General features: G+C 40.0%; 1 protein-coding gene across 4 annotated transcripts in view; it reads right to left on the bottom strand.

Moving 5' to 3' along the window:
• The window catches only part of LOC109469263 (transcription initiation protein SPT3 homolog), a 96,287-nt gene that overhangs the window by 29,125 nt on the left and 44,249 nt on the right, over positions 1 to 22,913 (bottom strand). For all 4 annotated transcript variants that reach the window (XR_002140178.1, XM_019767747.1, XM_019767750.1 and 1 more), the window contains 2 exons: positions 12,602 to 12,686; positions 2,590 to 2,676 (listed from right to left, as the gene is read on the bottom strand). Coding sequence is in view for 3 of the 4 variants with exons in the window: in XM_019767747.1 (XP_019623306.1) it covers positions 2,590 to 2,676; positions 12,602 to 12,686 (172 nt within the window). In the remaining variant the exon portion in view is untranslated. The remainder of the gene's footprint in view (positions 1 to 2,589; positions 2,677 to 12,601; positions 12,687 to 22,913) is intronic.

Here is a 22,913-nt window from a genome sequence, read left to right as displayed (position 1 = left end):
AAGAGTAACATTGAGATGTGGATTTTAACAGTGCCAGTAATGACCCAAGGATGAAGGATATTTCCCAAAATCTAATCACTTGTTACACACATACATGGCATTCTCTCTTTAGAAAGGAAGAATCAGAAATATTCAAAACCTACCGAACATCTAGTACATTAAAAAATACAGATCAACATTACTGAAAACACCTTGCTAAGGCATGGTCTTGTATGAGGACTCAGGTGCTAAGGTAGGAGGTAATTAACACTAGCCCCTACCACCCCACCTACGTATCACCTCGCACTGGTCAGATTTGCACCCCTGATTCATGCATACAAATAAGTATTTATCCTTCGATGTGCACTTCTCCATTTTATGGGACTTAAATATCGGTTTTCACCCCAAATCTGGATAAATCAGCTTTAATTGGTCCCCGAGCTGACATGTTTCACACTAAAACGCTGGGATGAAAGGCTATTTTGGCTGCAAAGATGTATCAATACCTTCCTTTGTTGAGGATATTTACTACTATTCTATTGGCCTGTAAATAAAGCCTTCCAGGCTAGCCAGTAGTTAAAGTGGCAAAGTAGGAGATTAAGTCATCACGAACTGACGTTATTTACACCACTGCTTCTGTAAAGTTCCGGGGAAGCAAAGGCAGAATGCCAGAAGTACTTTTTACGAAGGCTGACTTAAGGTTATAACCTTAGCACATAACACTTCAGCAGGAAAGTTACGGTTTCAGCAATGTTTGTTTGCTTCTTAGTTGGTTCATCTACAAAGAGAATGACTCAAAAATTTGCTCAGGACTTTGCTGTGTGCATGTATAGAAGCTTAGCTTATGATAAGAGACTGTAATTTCTGTATGCAGAAATTTTGTAGGGATAATTTTGTGAACGTTCCAATTACAGCTCTCTTTTGAACTGTACATTTACATTACAGACATGTAAAATCTATATACCATTGTAGAACACTGTACTGCCTTGCAGAGGCTTTCCTTACTGTGCACTTTGCACTTGCTCAAGTCTCTGGCACCTGATGCTCCATACCTTATAAGGCATGTGCTCAAATTATGGTCTCAGCTTTCAGGTTCAAAATGCTGGTATTTGACTGGTGGATGGTATTGACGATGTTAGCTTGCGGCCAAACGTACTCCTGCAAGTGACGCACGTGTATGCTGTAACACTGGTTATTTAACCGCCCTGAACACACTGAACCGGTACTACCATGTTTGGACCTTCCGCCCTACTGTATAGAAACAGGTGGCCTGTTAGATTGTATTCTATGTTCCTTCAGGAATAAGAGAGGGTGAGATGCCATGATGTCATGGGAATTGAGCAAAAACTATAAAGAAAACAATTGTAAACATTTAGCAAGGCCACCTCTTTACTGAAAGTTTATACTGCAAAAAGACAATGCTAAAAATTATGTTAAGATTATGTAATTAAGACAGCAAATCATTAAGATAACTTCAAAAGAAAACGATTGTAAATTTAAAAGACCTTATGTCTGCTCTCTTCTATCGACCATTCTTGGATTGCCTGTTCAGTAAGCTGGTTATATGCTGCATTTATATAACTCTCACGGCCTGAATATGTTTACTAGGAAGCCCAAACCACAGCCTACTCACATCGCAAATTAGGTAACCCTTGTTGAGGGGTTACCTAGGAGACGCGTGGGCACCACTCATAACACCCCGTATTTTAGGCTGTGCGTAGCTAGACTGGACGAAAACCGTAGGTCTAATCACGTCACTGATTTCCCCGCGACTAAAAATAGTAGCTGCCATGTAGCTATTGACGTCAAGGACCTGCACAAAGCATTGTGGCAAGGACGGCCGAGCCTTTTATGGCAGTCAGGTATGGAACGGGAAAACCTGCTACCTTGAATAAAGGGAAGAAGCCCCACAAGATTTACTTCAGTACAAATGCAAGTCCCTGACAGACACACAGTCAGATGAATTGTCTTGTTTTAAGGGCAAAGAGCTGTTTTTTTTCTCTTGTTAAATGTTATAATAGCAATAGGATAAGGGTGACTAGTGAGCAAAGTCAAGACCAACTGGGATTCGTAAAACTTGTCAAGCGTGGCTACTGAAAGTTTTTTCCTGTATCATAAGCTGGGACGACTTTGGGTTTGAAATTGGATAAACTTCTAAGATGTCAACACTACCGGTTTGAACGTAAGTTTCTCCTGTTTTCTTCGTTTTAGTTGTAGTAATGAACTAATGTTCAAAATGTCGACATTGTCAATGTGCCTTGAAGTGTATAAGCTACCATAAACTGACAACTTGCTAGGAGCTCTTTTTTAAAGTCCAGCAAAACTGGGAAAATATTCTGATTGACTAATAGGTTTCTTTTCATTTCCCTAGCACCCCTTTCATAGTTGTTCATACAGAATCTTGCAGCTTGATTCTGTACCATTTCCAGTTTACCTTTGTCTTTCTTTGTAGATGGATCCCATACTGTTGTGGCATATTCGTGGCAATAGGTTGAATTTGTATTCTTTTGGGCATCCTTTTTGCGCTTTTGCACAAGATCTGTCCTGCAAGAGTTGGTGTGAGCTGACATGGGCGTGGTGTTGCCATGGTAATACAGGTGGTTGTCTCACCTTGTCCCTCCTCATGATGAAGATGATGTCCTCCACACCTATAAACCTGGCTCCTCTCTGGATGGTCACTTCTGCTGCCTGGTGTAACTACAAAATATGAAAAAACAAACATCAATTTAGCAAACATTAACAGGATTCAAAAAGAAGCATGGCCACAGAAGCCAATACTGTGTAACGGCTTCTTTAACAAATTTTCTTTATGTACGTGGCAAAAGGCAGGACAGCTAAAATAATACATATTTCAGCTTTAGGTTGGTATGTAATGAATTGTACAAAGCAAGACCATTGCAAGATTTTGTCCCAAGTTATCTGTTTTATTCAACATTGTTGCACTGCTAGGTGGTGTGGCTAACACATGAGATATAAAATGGCTTTTAGGAGATTTTGTTATCTCCCTAAGGAATCACTGTAAAATTTCTAAATCCCCTTTAACACTTTGCTGAGCTGTAGAACCAGTATGTAGAAATTGTTGTATGTAAACTCTCCAAACCCTCCAAAGCTACTTTGTATCTTTTCTACAATCTTTCGTTGGAAACAAGCCAAAGAAACTTATATAATTGGTGAGGCTTTTCTCTCGGGTTCTTTTCAAGCACCCCTAATTATGACAGACAGACCCGGTAACACAAGTGTATGTTAAGTACTTGTCCTACCCTCCAGCCTTTAGTTAGAGTTTCCTGTCGGCGCATTAAGATGTATCAACTATTCATATTCATAACTTCTCCCTTTGTCAGGAACAAACCACGCGAGACGCGGATAAGGCACAAATTGTTCGCACAAATAAACCCAAAAGCCCGCCGACAACAAAACTAATACAGCTCGCCTGTGTGATCAGGTGCTGCTGAGTCACCCTCTAACACTAGAGGGGCTGATCTCTGCACAAAAGTACCCTTTGTTTAACCATACTAATTGGGCTGAAAAAGACCTCTTAAACAAAGACCTCCCGGCTAGGGAAGGGTTAAATTCTCCGACTGTCTATGATATAATGACTTAATCTTCCATATTGGAGAACCGACTATTCAAACAAGTGAGCAAAACAGATGAACAGCAATTAATAGAAAAAAGGGCCTTTGTCGGGTCTTTGTCTGATGAAGATATTTTAACTGTTAAGGAAGATCGCCCGACGGGAAAAGAAAACAAAGGATGATTATACTAAGCAGTCCCTAAGCCGAACTTGTGAACAAGTGATCTTTGTAATTTGTAGAATTAACCAAAACAGGAAAGAACAAGTTGCAAACTACCTTCCTGTGAGAGAGACAGAGAAAAAATATGAAAAGGAACAATTCATAATGAACTGGTTGTGACTCATACATTGTCCTTTTAGATTGAGCATAAAAAGAAACAAACAGCTCTTAAAAGAAAAGAATTTGTCAAGTCTTCTGAGTAATTACAAAAAAAATTGTATTCCACAATACCATTGAGATCTAAATAAGAATAGAAAACAAAAAAGATATTGAAAACAATCTCTATACATAGCAGAAAATGAAATAACTGGATAAACTCATAATAGACTCTGGAGTCCAAATCATACAAATAGGGTTTCGTATAAACTTATTTGTAAATTGAGTTGAGTATCATTTTTACTCAAATTTCATTATGATTGTAACAATAGACCATGTCTGATATCTAAACCAGTCCTAGCAAGTTCTATTTATGAATAACTGGTCAGGAATAAAACCTGATTTAGGAAAACATTGTAAAACAGGATAACAGTAAGTTAGATAAAATTTACAAAATATTTTACTTCTTTGTGTCAAAAATTTGATTGAAGAACATGCCCTTTTCTCACCCACAAACACTAAATCCAGCATATTATAACATATTTTCAGTAACAGCATTTTCTATGAATTCAGAAATCCTTAGATTACCACCTTAGATTGTACAAATACATGTACACAAATGGCCAAAGCTCTGATACATTCTCAGTAATTGTGATAGACAGGACTTCTATGAAGAGGATTACATATTCCACACTCTGTTACTTACAAGTACCAGCCTGTGTTTAACATAGTGGTTACGAAAAGGAACAGCAAAACACTTAAGAATCATCTTAACATTTCCCTTCCATGATTAGATTCAATTGAATTCTCCCTTTCTTCTATCAGAGAAAAAGTATTTCGTTATCAAATCTTGTACTCCTTGTTTTACACTAGCTTCTACAAAAGGTAACATGGTCAGTGTCAATTCTCTAATTGGGTACAAAAAGGTCAAGATGGCACCTGTTGGCTGTTTGGTTCCCACACTTTTCAGCCTCTTCACAGACACTTTTAGTGCAAAGAAAACCTCCTCTTAATAGACAGGTTTCCTTTACGCTCAAGCACCTGAGACTACAGGGACCAAGTGTTGATTCTCCTGTTTCTGTAAAAACAAACCCTGCAGCCCTCTGATACATCAATCTTGTGATATATGGGAGTCTGGGTTTGTTCACAGCTACTAACCTTCCTGGGAACTACCTGACCAGTGAAGTAAGGTCAAGACATCCTTCAGCACCTTAAAGTGATGTTTTCATCAGTAAAGGAGCAACAAGGAGTCTTCACAACACTTTACATTAGGGCTGGACAGTGTCATTTTTAGTCCTCTGATTGATTAGATTTACCAGAAATAGATCATCCAAACAGATTTTGTAGAAATCTAAACAGAGACAGGTGTGTAGACTGGTGGAGAATCATGTGTTGGAAAGTGTGGTCTTGACCATTTTGAAATCTGTTTGAATTTTTTTTCAATCCCTCTGTTTACCCCTTCTTTAGCAGATTGGATATATTATATCCTGATCTGCATTTACTTTCACTGTGGCTGTATTTTCTGATAAGAGGGAAAAGGAGGTTTCCGCAATGTTAAAACTTTGTGGTTGAAACAATTCTGTAGTAAGAACTGCAAAACATGTTTTAACATATTTACAGTGTTATGATTTAGTCGTAAGAGGTCACCACGAAAGCCGTGAAAACCATAAAAATAACCACTAACATTTCAAGGTTTATAGTATATTAACAACATTTGTGTCACAATGGCTAATAAAACTGTGCATGAGGTGCACAACACACTAGTAAATCACTCTTTGTTCAGTCATTAATTCTAGTATTTTTTTTACAGCCCTGCACTCAGATTGGGACCCTAGTTTTATGTGATCCACAGATATGATTTTGTCAGTCCCAAGTGACACACATTCAGGCCATTAGCACAAGTGGTGCTTCTTATCAGTTATGACATCAGAAGTATGCAGCTGCCTGATTGGTCGACTCACTTGGGAGGACCCATATTGCCTGACAAGAACACATCAGGCACCTGTCATCGGGGACCTTAGGGGGTCCTCTATCTGGCTGCTGCTATCTTCTGTTCTCTGCTAATCTGATTTTCTTTTTCCACCATAAAGACACAGTATTTCCTATATTAGTGGAGGGTCCGTATGGGGCCAATCAATATCATCAAAATAATGGCTACAATAACACCAGGACATTTCAATCATAATTGACAGCAGTAAAATTTGCATCATTTTTGCCACCGATTTTTTATTCCTACATGGGTAAACTGATAACCCCTTAATGAGCCTCCAAAGTGATAACTGGGACTTTCCCCATTTTGACCGCCATCTAGCCACACTGACCAACTGAGGCCTGAGGTTGACCTCACCCAGTGCAGACCAGCGACACTTCTGGACTTCCTGGAACTTGTCGGCTTCGGGTGGGAATTCCAGGAAATCGTCTGCGGTTGCCGGAAAAGGTACTTTACCTTGACCTTCTTCTTGGTATGCCTGGTGTGTGATTCAGCTTGAAATGTTTAAACTAATGTTGTGGTATATCTACATCACCTGCACGCTTGGGACTTTGATACTGTACTTGGAGAAAATTGATCTATTATTGTTTGCAAAAGAAAAATGCTTTCATTTTCATAGTAAAGCACACTGTAGATGCTGTATTTAAGGGCAGACTTTCTCTTACCTAAAATTGCTGTTCATTGTATAGACATAACTTCTGTGGTGAAATAGAACAAAATGTACAAGATGAGAATATAACAATCCTTGTAATTGTTATATTGCAATTGTTTGTTTCTTCCTGAAAATGTTTAGAAAAATAAACAGATCTACCACAGATCATTCAAAATGGTACAAATCACAACATAATCCAACATAGCATTTTTACAGCTAACAAAGTCAATTTCCTTATCACCTACAGTTACAGAATAATACGAAGAAGCAATGTTATGATCTTACTGAAAGTTTTTGCAGACATGATTTCCCTCCAACATGTTGTGGTTGGTCCCTGGTGTGATGAATGAGTGAGAAGTGTGAGACACTTCCACATCAGGAAATGACACCAGATGGGTTTTTTTATCTCCATAAATGGCCACAGATGACTGGTTGTGGTTTGTGCCAACCCTTGCTGCATTGGCTGGTATCATGCACCCTCTTCCCTAATAATATTGTCCTCTGCATTATGCATTTCAGAGCAAGAGTTCTAATGTGCAACTCTTTCAAAAATTCTCCTTTTTCTGAAAATGTCAAAGGCATTAGCTTTGGTACCTGGGCAGTCTTTTTCAATGCCTCTGCACGTGAAAGAACCCAACACACTTATTAGATATCTAGCGGAGGTAACCTGGTGTGCTAGGCTGAAAACATGAGCCGTAGTCAAACTACACTGCAGTACTACCAGATACATTTAGTCCAAAAAGCATCATGCTTTACCTTTACCTAATTCATCAAATAATCCCCAGTTGAAGAACAGTTCTAGGGATTGTGAGTTAGCTAATCTTAATCCTCATTTAATTTCCTCTGTTCTCCTCAACTGTCCTGTCTCCCCGATTAGTGGATTAAAGAAGGATTTAAAGGATTATACTAGTACCCAAACTCCAAGATTACCCCAAACCAAAAACTAGATACGACCATCTACATAATCTCCAAGCAGATGAAAAAAAGATACCGGTGCTTGTTACAAACGCCTAAACATATGTAAAAAACAATAACATTGATGCCCAAACCTCTGCTTGGAGAGTACCTCTACCCTCAGTGACCCCCCCTCCTCCCTCCTGCTCATCCCATGTCTGAAGGTTTCCAGACACCAGATGTGAGGAGGAAACCAGGAAGTCACAAATGTCATCTGTCTGACTGGTACATCATCCTCCTAATGAAGGACAGTCCAGGAGAGATAAGAGGGAAGGAAGGGAAAATCACAGGAAACAAGAACAAGGAGAGTTAGCAAAAAACACTATTTTTCCCCTTCCCCTAAATGGAAATACTGGGAGGGAAATGTAAAAATTGTATCGTAGGTAAAAAATATAACCCCTGACAAATCAGATCGTAGTAATCGCGGACTGTACGACAGTAGCGCGTCTAATTAATTTCTTTGATCTGTCGCCCAAAGAACTACACTGGGAGGGAAATGTAAAAATTGTATCGTAGGTAAAAAATATAACCCCTGACAAATGGAAGATTTTGTCACCTGAATAGTGGTTGAAATGTCTGAATAAAATTCCAGATTTATAATTTTACTCCTGGATAAGTAAACATTTTACTAGTACCCTGACAAATTGCATTTTGGAAACATTACCTTCGTAATGATCAACAAAAAGAAATGTTTGCTCATCTTCCCCTGCCAGTTAGAGTCTTGAAGAACCTGTAACTTGGCTGTTAGTTTCAATTCAATGCTGACTTCACTAAGTAAAGAAGCATTTCCTTTCTTTGTAATTTAATTACACAGTGATTACTTCTTACTCTGCTGTAGGTAGGGTTCCTTCCTGTATCCATCCTGGTAATGAATAGTCTTAATTACAGGGCTCAAGTTAACGAGCTGATAATCATACGCACACACTTCTACAACTTCTGCTAATTCCTTCAAACTGGGAGTGGGAGGTAACAAATCATCTGAGTTCAAAAGCTGAAAATTCATCTAAAAGTAGTTAATTCTAAAAGTAGTTAAACTAAATTAAAACTGCATTTGCTAAGGGCACACAAAAACACAAGAATTCATTGATGCATTTGTGGGTTATCCTGTTTACAAATTAAGTAAAGGAACTAGAAAAACTCAAGCAAATAGTATCGACTTGTAGAATAAATGTAAGTAAAGCAAAAACAACTGGCCACCCTGGATTATTTAAACATGTTGTCCCTCTGCTTTTAATTATAAGCAGTTGTTTCATTGATTGGAAAATAACCACAAAATGGGTGTTTCCTGTCCACAAGTGAAATGGACCAGATCACAGACCAGACCAGGAAGCTTCCTCCACCTGTTAGATTGTAAATCTGTGTGATGTAAACTGTTTATCTAACAGTACTGTTCCTAGCCTGGAAGCCAGGTTGAAGCTAGACTTTGTACGCCTCGGTGAGGCAGCTTTCCGAGCACAGTGGTGCTCTTCAGTACGTTGGGCGAAGGTCGTAGGGGGGAAACTACGCCTGCGGTTTTAATCCCCCGTTCCCTTCTAGTCGTATCAGTCTTTTGTTGTGAAATGTCTGTCTTTTATGTCATTATTTTATTTTGATGTGTCAAGTTGGCAGGAGTGGGTTGGTGGGAGCACTTGGACAGTAACATGTCGTGGGTAGCTTGGCACATCCTTTTTCTATTCCCCTTCCTTTGTCTATGTCTCAGTCACGTTGAAAAGTTGGAAAAAAAAAGAAAATAGTTAAAAAATCTCCTGTCTCTCTTGTCTAGTTTTCACTCCTTTTTGTTTTTATTATACCCCAATTAAAAACGGAAGCCAGGTTGTTTCCAGGGAATACACCGACCAGCATAGCCTGGGTGCCAGACTGTTGCCAAGGCCTTCACAAGCCAGCTCCTTGGCACCAGAGGCAACATGCCCCCAAGGAAATGTTTGCCACAGGGTAGTGTGTGTAGGCCTTGGAAACTGTCTGACTTCCAGGTTACAATCTTCTGCTTCTTTAATGAGTTTGAGTTTGAGTTTGTGGATTTTTATAAGAGACTCTGTAATGGTTGTGTCCTTCTTTACTAGAACTACGCTTTGAGCACGATAAAGAACCAACTATTAAAATGATAAACAAGTTATTGCATTAGCCTGGCCTTATATAAAATATCAGCCATAATGTTCACCTAACCCCTGCCATAACTGCTATGATTACAATGAAAGGGGCACAGGCTAAGAGCATGTTTATTGTTTTTAGCCCTCTGTGGTTATGGGACAAACTTGTTAACACTTTATCCCAAGGACTTCCAGTTTTACAGGGCTGGCCAGTAGTTCTATGCAGACCTATAAATGGTTGAAACTGTAGTTTTATGTTCAGTTTATTAAGATCCCTTGTTGACAGATGGTTTCCAGGGGTCAAATCCCACTAAAACTGACCACTTTATTATTATAATACTTCGTTGCCTTTTTATTGAAAGTCTTGTTATCCTAAGCTCAAGAGATATTTTCCCATGTTTAGTGAGATTTGGGACACGAGATATTGATTTAGTCCGAAACATTTTCCATACCAGCAAAATATAACACCACTGGGTCTGTGCCTTTCACATTAAAAAAAAACCAGATTATATATTTTTTTGTATAATATGCAAAGATTCCTCAATTCACCTGTCTTTCCATGTTACTGTAATCTTCAATATATAACACAATATCTCAAATACTATTAGATAGATGGGGGTCAACTCTTCCCAGTAGGAATTCACCTTTTCACAAACACGGACAAAAGGTCAATGGATAGTTCAATTATGAATCAGAAAAGAGCATTTTGATTGCCAGAATATTTTATATGATAGCCTGTTATGTCCATTCTCTATTGTTTGGCCAGTCTATGATATGGTCTGACTTTTTAACCCCACAAGTTTGGGATAGGGGTGAGTTTAACACTTTCCCTACCACCCTGTGATGTAAACCATACAAAGTTGGCCAGTGGTTGAGTCCATAGCAGGATGAGGGTTAAAACTGGTGTTGACGAGTTCTAGAATTGACAACTGGATTAATATCAAGGGAAACAGCCACTCTGGAGGTTAATTACTGCATGCAGGTTCAACATTTGCATTTCAATGCTTAGATAAATTGTATCTCTGCAGTACAGGTAAGGCCTCCTTTCTGCTACACACTGTGATCACTGGTACAGCAACAGTATTCGGTTTGGTGATGAGAAAATGATGCAAGGTGTAAAAGTGTGATTCAAAAGACAACAAAACACACAAATAGATTTTAGTAAAACAGTCCTTGTATCTTTGAAATTCTTGAGTGATCTCTCATTAATAATCTTTGGTCATTCAGATGTTGTAGCCTCTAGTAGCGGAAAGGTGGTGGACAGACATTGACAATGATAACAGAATTGTAAAAGAGTTCTATGCACACATATTTTCATTTGCTTGTACAGTTTGGAAATATGTGTCACCATGACATAAAATTAAAAGGTCCTGTTCTGCAGCAGGGCACTTTTGTGAAGAGAGATAAAATAGAGATCTAGTGAGTCCCTGAGGAATAGGTAACCCTATCTGTGTGTTCAGTTGTGCCTCCCATGGAGTTTGGTTACTCACTCTTCAAAAGTCAGCAGCAGGTCTGAAAGACCACACACAAGACAAGGGACATCCCCAGGGCACAGCCAGTACAGTTACTAATGGAGGGAGGGTTGGGACATGTAGTTGGTTCCTCATCACTTGAGGCTATGATGGGGGTAATTGGTATCAGGTAATTTTGATAAAACAAAAAATTAAAAACTAGTATTTGTGAACCCTTAATACAACCTCATCTTTAGAGTTATCATACAGCTTACCAGAACAGCACATAAATATTACATCAAGGAAGACTTGATTTCAGGGTTACTTTGCATGTAATAAATAATTACAAATGTAATGAAATGTTAACCCATTATGAATTATAGTTTTATTGTGGTTTTATATTCACTGGTAGAAAATAAACTTATTCCTCCTAAAAATTAAAGTTACAGATTGGAAAATAGAATAGCTATTAAATTCTGTACATGCTGTAGTTTGTGTGCATCATGTTAGGAGTGCTGTTAGCCTTTGTTTGAATGTCTGTGTGTGGTAGCTATAGAATCAATAACACTACTTCTTTGCAAGATAGAGTCGCAAGGTTTTACCAGCATCTTTGCATCTACAGATGTTCATATTGCAAATATTAGCTTATTAGGTACCATTTACATAACTGCTCCAAATTCAGATTGAATCAGTTATCACTTACAATGATCTAACACTCAAACAATAAAGGAAACCATTCCTAAAAGACAGGTAATTGAGTCTACTTGTTTGAGCTCAAGAAAGGGATATATTGTTCTCCTGTCGGTCTGTTTGTAAAGATCAAAGAACCGGTTGACAAACAAAACAATGGGAGTTTTTCCACAAACACAAACAAAGGCTATCGGTTCATGAAGCCCACATCCCCTTGTGTCCACCCAAGATTAAGAAAACATAAAAGCTGAACTGAACTGTGTTCTGGGAGAGTTGTGCAAAAGTAGTAGAAGAAAAGTATGGCTTTGGATGAAAATTCTTTTTAAACATTCCCAAGAAAACCGAAAGCAGCTTGAGTTACCTTTTTCTTTCTAGATGTTATCTATACTGCTTTTCATTTTGTCAGTAAGGCAACCCTTACCTAGCTAAATTCTTTCCTCCCTTAGAACTATACATGTCTTTTGAAGAGCACTTGTATAAAACTTGTTTTATCAATGACAAAATCTGAGCTCTCTCAGTGGTCAGTGGTCCTTGTTCTGATAAACTTCCCACCCACCACTGGTCCTAACTATTGTCCCATTCTCCTGTCAATCAAAGCCTCATCATCCCTCTGCCACACAATGCCAGCCTGTAGCCCTGCCCCTCCCCTCCAACAGGTCCCTCAGTAAACACCCCCCTCCCCCTGTTCCAGCAGGTGTGAGAACTCTGATGAGCCCCACACTCCCTCACAGTACATCACCTATTCTGTCTCCACCAGCTGAATCCCTCACAAATAGGTGCTAATCTGCCCAACCTGTCCTGTGTCAGAAAGGGTCATTGGTTGCCTGATGAAGTGTGAAATCTGCTCTGCCAACAGGAGGGGGAGATAAAGACTTCAGTAGGGACAGGGAGTGGACCGGCGTGGTACTCACTAGACTGGTCATCTGGCTGTGGACGACTTCTTCGATCAGCGCGGCCGACGACTGCAGCGGACGGCGGTGGTCACCAAACGTGTACCTGAAGAACACAACAGCAATACAGGTAAGATTTAGACATCATCAATAAATTTTCTTTTAGATGTTTCAACCAAGGAACCTCTTTGTTTTTCACCTAAATTAATGATTTCCATGCCTTACTTTCCTATTTTATATATGAGGTAATGTTATTACTTCTTGCTATCACAAACTTGTAACATTGTAAAGGACACCATTATGAGTGATGTACATCTCAGTGCCTGTACCTCATCTCCATAATTAGTCATTTTCACGGTGGGGGGTAGGGTATGTTAGTACTGTACTAACCCAGAACCATTGCAAAGACCTTTCCACACATTCAGATGCAAAACATCTTGGGTCCTTTTTTTATTACTTTATAACACTTTTCAGAAAGTGCACTGAATTTTGTTCCTTGAAAAACTTCAAGGCTGTACTGCACATTGTTGTATTTTGCTGTTAAAATTCACTTTCAAGCAGACACCAAATCAAAGGAAAAAGTGATGTTTGTGATACAGAACAGGTGATCGAACAGACAGTTTGGGTAGCTGCTGCATCCAGTATATCTCTATTGTAATCTGCGTCTATCAACTGCCTGAATCACAAACAAACCAAAACAGGCAACAACAACACGACAAAACAGACCAGAAAAGACCAACAGAATCTTCTGAAGGTAAGACAATTATGATATGGCCCTGCTATTGTTATATGCAGGGTGCAGTTGGCTGGGAATGTTTAACAAAGTGTGGATAAGCAGTTTATGTAAATGGCTGTTTACCCTTGGGACCAGGGATTTGTGCAGGGTCGCTCCATAATCAGTAAATTCCTCCCAACAAACTGAGGAGCGGCAAAACACAATACACAACAGTCATGACAGTAGTGTGTATTGGTGCATGTGGTCAGCTTGTGTAGGGATTGGTCAGCATCTCTAACTGTTTTGTCATCTGTTGATGTAAAAAGTCTAAACTTTTTATTCAGTTATTCATATCTTGATAAAAGTAGGCACTTTCATGGCATTACGTGATTACCGCATTACGTATAAAAGTGATCTTGTTATGAGATCTCAAGTTCAGGGGTTAGAATCCAATCAAAGCATTGAACCCTATAACAGGTTGCTACAGGTGGAGGTTATAACTTATATTCCCCACTAAAGCAATCTTTGGTATTGTCAAGGAGCACTAAAGCCTCCTTGGTATTGTGTAAAAACCTGCTATCTAAGTTTAAGTAAATGCGCATGTATGTCTTTCAATAGAACTTAGTCATTCCAATGAAGATATCATGTAGACTGTACAAAGTTCCTTCTCAGATGAAACTTTTCTCAAAATCAGGACATGTACTTCTTTGTTCGGAACTTCTTTGCAGTTACAGTTAAGTATTTTAAAGGCTTTTGTATTTTAAAGGCTTTTGTCAACCCTCATTGAGTAAGACTGTAAGAATGGCACTTTCACATTTGAAAAACAAGTTTTCAAAGACCCTGACACAAACTTTCTAGGATCAGGAAACAAAAAAGCAGCAGCTGTCACATGGGTGACTCACAGACACTTTCAATGGTGAAAAAGCATGCCTGGCGTGTGCCACCACTATTTGACCAGCCATCCTCTCTTTTATATCAACTATGGCCATTCTTTTCAGGGATGCCGCAAAAATTTTCCAAAGAGACAAGTGTGCCTGGCACGTACTTGTTACCCTCATTATACAAATGTTGTTTGCTGCTTTCTTTGTTTGTTCCAGACCTCACAGAAAGTTTCTAATTGCAGAAGTGTGTCTGCTGGCAGGTGCAGTGATAGTGTTAGACATATGTGACACACTTTTAGCATATATCATGTATAGATACAACCCACTGTCACTTTGCCTAAAAAGTGGGGTCAATGGCTGCTAGTACCAGTTTCTAACACAGTTTGTAACAAACTCTCACTTTCTTGGACACTGTATGTTTCCTATTTTCTTTGTTGAATACAACCAGCAAAAGTACTGTACTGTATTTAAAACATGAAAATGAATCATTTGATATTTTGCTTTCTGCTTCCTGTAGTAAACGTATGCATAATATAAATATCATCTTTTCCTCATTCAACAATAGTCTTTAATTTCAAATTCACAATATGTTTCTATTTCCTTTAATTCTATTCACACTGCCTAGTGTGCACAATTAGTCACTGACCGATGGTGTTTCCTTCGGAACTTCTATTTCCGACCTTACCTCCTTTGTTTGCGTTTGACCAGATTTTCCCTCAGATGTCTACCGAAACAATGGGGAACTTTAGGAGCCCAAAAAAGATTGTCTGGACAATGATTGGGATAGGAATCACTAGGGAGAAAAATGTTTCAATCAGAGAGAGTGTGCCTGGCGTGTGCAGCGAGCCTTTGTCCCTTTGAATCCCATTATCTGCCGTTTTACCGTTTCTGAAAAGAACGTTCAGTAATTGAATGCGTTGTCCAGTATTATGTCCAGGGCAGAGTCGCCAGTTTGGGAAAAGATATGCTAAATACGTTTAAAGCCAATTACTTTGCATTCATCAGGAGGGAAAATTGCAAGGAGCTCAGCAGTAATAGAACGGAAAGCTTTGTTGTTGGAGGGATTGGACACCTGTCTAATTAAAGAGCTGAATATAGACTTTTCAAGACAATGGTTGCTCTCATATGTCTGCTCTGTTGTGAATGTGATCTTCAGTTTTCCTCTTTTATCTTTTGTTGGTTAGGGTTCCTTTTTCCTATGGCCTTGAATTATGAAATTGATAGCTTTTTTCTCATACAAGATTTCTTGCAGTACATGTACTATCTGTATCTGTATCGGTATAGCCGGTATAACCGCCCTTCGGCGTAACACACCAGCAGGTACTAGCATGTACTAGCAAAGGAAGCAACCGAAATAAGGCACCATGAATTCGAACATCCACTGAGACATGTCAGACCGTCCCAAAGAGTGAAAGACCCTAGCAACATGCTGGCAGAAATAGAAGCTCAGGTTCAGTTTTTGAACTGCTTATCAACTCCAGGGGGGTCTCTGCTGGGGGTCAGATCACCAGGGAAGGGTCAGGACCCTGAGATGACCTCTAGCTTGTATCTGTCCCTTCATACAACAGTAGGGCAAGAACAAGGTCAGGACCTTTCCAGAAAGCTTCTGTTCCTTTGAATGTTTCCAGAAAGAAACAGACCAAATGGTTGTTTTGTTGGTAATGGCAACATCAGTCATAGAGTGACAGAATCTTTTGGTGCAAAGGCAAAAATCTTTTTTTTTTAGAATACAACTGTTAACGATTGTTTTAGACCCTTGCCATTTTTGTTCTTGAAGAAAAACTTAATCCTAAGCATGCTACACCTGTTACCTTGTAAGTTGTAAGTAAGTCTAGCTACTTGTACACTTTGGCTGACAGAGCTCATTTCATACATGTTCTTTTCCGTTTTGCGCATTGTGTGCCTGTCCTAGATTTGTTCCCTGTTCTATACACTTTCTAACCCCTTGTAACAACCAGAACTGATCCTGTTGGTCACACCAAGTGGGGAAGTCAGGGGGGGCAAGCCTCCTGTGATAGCTTTATGAGGTAGCTGATCATGACTCACTGAGGGACAAGGGAGAGAGGGGGCTCTAAATCAGGGTTTGGGACAGTCTCTGTGGTTTAGAATATCACCCGCTGAGAGAAACTGTAACAAGTAAAGCGACGAAGTCAGCAACTTAACTGTAACTGAGATCCCTGTTTTACGATTTTCTTGATTTTGACACAGAAAGCTTTGCGGAGAACAAATTTTAAAGTGTAAATGTATACTTAGTTTTATCTATCGGCAAGCATAAACGTACAAGAAAGTTTTCTTAAAAGTTTAATGTGGGACCAGAATATATCATGATAACCATTATGGCAAAAGCTAAAGTTCAAATGCACCTTTTCAAGAAACACTTCTATCGCTGAAAAGATATTTCTGTTATGAAGATATGATAAATATTAGTTTCTAAAGTTTGAACTTAGCTACATTGTAACCTGTATAGGCATATGTGGGACCAGAATATATACTGTAAAACAATAACTACGTATCTCAAAAGCTTTTGAAATTTACCTTTTGAGTAAATATCTGTTGGAAAGATCTTTCCGACTGTGACAAACATCCCAACTCATACACACAAATACCATCACAACCAAGGGTATCATGGGTAATTAAGTTATAATTAGATTACTGAAGGAAAACCAATTCCTATGCAATAAAAACCAATAAAGGAGTCAAAAGGTTATCTCTGTTTTTCTCCCCAAAATGCATTAAACACCTCAACGTGCACCGCAATCTATACCTTTTATGTTGAGTTCCCAGGGCCATCCATCTACTGTTTATGCTTCTGTGCGAGCCACAGTAATGAGACAACAGCATACTTCAAGGGATGATCACAGCATTAAGATACATAAATACACAATAAAACAACTAATAATCTGTCAAATCTTGCCTAATATAGCCAAGCCCTCTCAAAAGTCTAGATTCAACAGTAAAGTAATTTTGCTCCTGGACCAGCTGCAAGTATTGTAACAAAAGACCAAAATTGTATCTACTAGTATTCAAAACAATGGTTTAAACTGAATATAATCAAAAAGTGCTATGATTTTGCCTTCACCCACCATACATGGAAAACATTCTGTGCCAGTTAGAGTACAGTATACAGTGGAATTGACCTGACTAGTCCTTCAGTCGTGCCTCCAGTTTTATTTGATAATACATGGTATCAACAGTGATGATTGGGGCACAGTAAGGAGTTGTTTTTGTTAGAGATTATCCTGACTTGTAGCAAAGGCCGCAGCTCTAAGGTTCCGACCGTGGGGACTTCCCCCAAACTCTTTAGGTCCTGGTGCGTCGCACACCATAAGGAAATCTCCTCATCTTTCTACCTGATTGGGCAAGTCAGGTGCCGATCTTGACCCTACCGCCTGCCCCCACTCTGACAGCTAATCGTGCTTGAGCGCGTAACGCAATTTGTAACGAAGGCAGCAAACCATGCTGGTGCAAATTGGCGGACTTGTGGTCGCTGCGGACATGGCGAAATCGACTTAACAGGTGGGAATGGGATTAGAGCTCCCACCTCCCTTCCTGGTGGGTATCTATCACCGGCAAATTTGTTGCCTCTGCTTAGAGTCAGAGGATAGACGTGAGGAAACTACGAACTGGGAGGATCCGAGCTTGCAAAAACATTGACACAACACCGGCAGCTAGGGATAAGGGTGTTGGTTTTGGGAAGCCGGCGTTTTACCAGCGGTGTATTCGTAACGGATAATGAGCGGTTAGCGAGCGTCGTGTTTGCCAAAGAAGTTGGGATGGGAGAGAGCAAACTGTTGGGTAATGGGTTCCCTTTCGGTCCATCTCTTAGCCTATCTCACAGCGGATAAGGCGATAGTGTAAGAAGTAGGTAGAGAAGCCGCAGTGGACTGATAAGCCGCTCTGTAAACCACCGAGCAATTTGTACATAATGGATTAGAAGCTGCTTCTCCAGATAGGAGGGGGATGTGGGGAGAGTGGGGAATATTTAGCATCCAAAGCCAACTCCACACAAGTTACTTAAAGTTCTTAGCAAGTCTTTAGGAGGAAACCAGTTCTATCTCTGCTGACTGAAAGTGAAGTTTGGGGACTCTACAAAATAGGGAGCATGTAATGATTTCCATACTAAGTAGTTACGATGGTACAACAGACCAGAGAGTCACCACATAAAACGTAACAGGCTAGTTCGGACTTATTAGAGATATGGTATCAGCTCGGGTAGATGTTATCGACAGAGTTGAACGCAGCTCTGGGGACTGTCGTTGTCCGTGGATGCGAGTTTGCAGGCGAGGTTCCACCATTAGGACAATTTGGGGAGCGTCCCCCGCCTGCCTATCCACATTAACCTCCGCAATTAGCCCGATCATCGCCTGCTTGGCCAGGAAATGAACTGATCAAACGGGCAGACAAAAAACCTACAGAGGCTCGTAAAGCGGGGGCCGTCATACATTTTTGATGAGAGACGTTGTCTGGTGGACCACTCCCTCCGCAAATTAAGAGTATATTGTGCCGGGCCTCGATACAATCAGGCCCAGATTTGAGGATTTCCACGGCGACAGGTCGGGTGCTGTCGGGGGACGGAGACTAAGTCCTCCGGGGAGCTGAAACCTCCCGCTTCTTTAGAGGGTAGACAGGGAGTCTGGTGGATGGGCTGATAAGAGTGATGACGGGACAGGAACATCAGGCCCGTGCCAGCGGTAAGTGGCATCCCGCACGGGGACCGGAATGTCAGGATGGCTAACGTCAACGTCACCTGACAACCTGACTAGGAAAGTCACTTACAGGCAGGTCAAACTTTTTACAAACTTCTGTCAGTGTTTACAGAAACACATTCATATCAATATCTTTATTACTAATTATATCAATGCAAGCAAGGACTTTATCATTAAGTTTAAAAAGACTTTCAGTAAAGATCGGTCACAATATTTTGTGCCAGGTTCAAGTGTCTAAATGGCAAGTGCTTTCCTGTGTGTGGATTATGTCCTCAATACTATCTACATTCATTCATGTTCATATTCTTTATGGGTGGCATTTGCTACTAAATATGACATTCAAGTATGCACAGATTTCCTGGATTGACTTTTAATCTTAATCCCTTAAGCTCATAATTAAGCTTGAATGCTCAGACATCCACACACCTGTACCAGTAAAAATCACAACCTCCTGACTTTTTTCACACTCAACCTTTTGTTTCTTTATTGTTGTTATCCATCCCCAACACAATAGACACAGTGTTAGTCTTGTACTAGTTGTAGTCACTTTTTATCTCACTATCCACCTACATGATTGCGTTGTTTTTTCTGGAAAGCTCTCGGCGTCTATGTTTCAACCCTCATCAGTACAGACATGGTGTAAGAGTCAGTAAAACCCTCTTAAGGCACTCTTAATCTCTGCTCTTAGATAAGCGAAGCCTTGTTGTGACCTTAAGTTCAGGTGACCAGAGTTCACGTGTCTGGTTAGGACGCTCTTCAACACCCTGTCACATCATAAACACCTCCCCATAACACACACATGCCTGGTCAACCCTACAGGAACAGGATATTATTCTTACCTTTACAACCTCATAGATAAACAGTCGCAGCCTTTTGTGTGAGAACTGATAAGATGGACAAACTCTGGAGAGTGGGGTAACTTTATCATCAAAGTTTATAGATGTATGCTTTTAGCCTTTATAATTGTACTAAAGTGCTATACTTCTTGACACTGTACTTACCAGTGTGTGAAAATTATCATGACTCTGTTGTACTTCAGTTTACCCCTGACAATTGTAAAAGTGGTATGTTACACTATATACTAGATGTACTGTTCTTATCATCAATATTCAGACATTTGGAAGAACAAGCCAAAATGACTAGTAAGAATATAGAAAGATTTTTATGGTAATGATGCATTTTTTGCATTTTTCAAAGGTCTTTGCTGCCTGAAGAACCACCTGCTATGTTCATGATTTGCAATGCCTTTAATATTAAATTTTTTGTTTTTTATGTTTTATGTTTTGTAATTTCAGTGCAATAAAAGCATGTCACTGTTGTCTTGTTTGTGTAGAAAACAGAAAGATGAAACAGAACACTAAGTTTAGCCCTTGAGGACATCATTGTTGGTGCCAATATTTGAGCTGGAGTTCGGCTGACATGTCAGTGTGATAGGACTGCTCTATTATGGAGGGGCAACAGAACAAGAGGTCTATTCCTAATAAATGTTCCACTTCCAAATATAGACTGCATCTTTGTGTAAATGTTCTGTAAGAATGCAGTTGCGAGAGAATACATTTTATCTACCAAGAAATTGAAGTAGAGAAGGCTGGAAATTGAAGTAGAGAAGGCTGGAAAATCTGCCTTTTGGGAAAAGAGGTAAAACGATAGAGAAGGAAATAAGTATGATAGAATAATAATGGCAGAATGATGATAAAGATACATGTAATAGAACGAAGGAAAGTTAAAATTTTCTCTCTCTCACACACACACACAAATACACACACACACACACTCACACTCGCTCGCTCACTCACTCACTCACTCACTCACTCACTCACTCACTCACTCACTCACTCACTCACTCACTCACTCACTCACTCACTCACTCACTCACACCTCACTCACTCTTCCTCTCCAATCCTTCTTAGTCGATCACCAAAGTGCCGCTATTGCTTTAATCCCTAGTACTATGACCACAAGACCATTATCCCTATCACCCTATCTTCTTCCTTCACCACTGTGCTTAACATCACCCTTAAGACCACCAGTGTTCACAGCCCTGCTAAGAGTTCTCTCTCAGTTTACCTTAAACGGTCCTGATAACATTCCTGCACAAATACAGTACCGTTCGCGTTATAGTTAACCGGGTACCCCGTTACTAACGAGTTATTTTTTCGTCAGAAAATGGTTAGAAAATCGTCAGTATTTGGTTAGATTTTCGTCAGAAAATGGTTAGAAAATCGTCAGAAATTATTTCTAACGCGTTACCGTTTGCGTTAATGTGATAGGGTCGGATTTCATGTTTGTTTTGCGCGCCGACAAGACAATAGCAATTTGCCACCTCCTGGGGCGTCCGCTAATGTGTTGCGATGTTGCCCCTTGAAAAATAACAGCACCAGAGGCAAGTGGACATGTGATTCGTAAAATAACTTTGTGGTTTATCCATGTGTCGACTGTGTGAAGCGAATTGTGCTATCTTTTAATGCTGTTCTATAGTTATTTCTAGCGGAAAATTACGTTGTGTAATACAATGTATGTCAACAAAGTGTAGCAGTGGGCAGACGATGTCTTGTACATTTTGTACCAGCGGCGGCCTACCGCTCTCACAGGACGTTATGGGACGTGACGAAACAAGAAATATCTGCCGTAGAAGAAATATAAATCGGTAACTCATGCCTTAAATTCACGGCGGTTTTTGACACAAAAGAAAAATTATTATAATTTTTGTAAGGCGCGCGGCTTACTAGTACTAGCGGCTTTAATACTCACGGTAAAATGTACCGTCACTCCCGGCGCAAGGACTCGGTTCGCCAGCTGAGGACTTTCCACAACCATGATGATATCATAGTTAATAAAGGAATATATAATAGATCTATCATGTTGAAATGATAATTGTAATACATGGTTCTATTTAATAGCGGTAGTTTTGTTTCTTATTTTGAGGGGGGAAACTGTCAAAAATCGAGGGAACGCAAACTGAGATCGGCTCACTTCCGGGTGCATAACGCCAAAATTTCTCGACGATTATATAAAAATGACCACTCATTTGCCGCCTACGGTAGCGTGTACATGGTAGTGCGATCATATCGTGCCAAAGTCAGCGTCAAACGTCAGAAAATCCCCGTAAAAATATAGTTGTAAAACACATTTCCCGCGCACTCAGGGCCGGTCGCCCTGGCCGCTGCCGCCCTGTGTGAGGCTGTGTGCAGCATGCTCATTATAATATGCAAGTAGCTACGCTCTGATTGGTTCACCTTAGATGACCTGCGCTGTGATTGGCTAGAACGAAGCCCGTTGCATGCTGGGGCGCCCTTCCCCGCGCGAAATGATCTCGAGAGAGCCACATTTACGCTGGTTTCTACCTTATTTCTACGACTAATTAGCAACATCCTAGTGACGAAATGCGCACTCAAAAGAATTTTCGGGAAAAAAAATATATGTACATGTGGATTTGTGGTGCCTTTGGCGTAATTTTGTTGGTCACATACAACGTAATGTAACACGGAAGTGCATGGAGTCGGAGTGGCGGCACGGCTTTCCGTCCCACTCTAAACAAAACTCCAAGGACATAACAAAACTCCCCAAAACTGGTCAATAATTAGCCATAAAAATGTTGGTGGGCACGTGTAAATATGCTGCCTTTTTTCGAGTGTTATAGGAATTTTCCACGATGTTTTTGCACATCCCTAACGTTACCTCGCGCCCGCCGCCTATTATGTACGTCGGACCAGGGCATTTATAACTTAAATAACTTAACAGAGAAAAACAGCAAAACAAAGTTGACAAACTATAGAAACGCTTGCCTGGGCAACAGTGACAAAAGAAAATGTCTATCTAATTGAATTGCGCCGGTGATCGTAAAACGTTTTAAACGTTACAATATAGTAAAATGCAGGCTAGATCAACGTTCCTTCCGCTGTTCCAGCGGTGTGTATCGGTAATTTCCCGCCCCGCATGAGGTAAATTAGTACTCCTCCCATTATTCTGTGATGTTACCGCGGCCTGCATATGAATGCAGAAGTCTAACGGAAAAGTAACGGAAAAGTAAC

This window comes from Branchiostoma belcheri, unplaced genomic scaffold, assembly GCF_001625305.1.
Source record: "Branchiostoma belcheri isolate BF01 breed outbred unplaced genomic scaffold, Haploidv18h27 scaffold20, whole genome shotgun sequence".
Lineage (NCBI taxonomy): Eukaryota > Metazoa > Chordata > Leptocardii > Amphioxiformes > Branchiostomatidae > Branchiostoma > Branchiostoma belcheri.
Note: the sequence above shows the minus strand (reverse complement) of the source record. Positions and strands in the feature narration are given on the sequence as shown.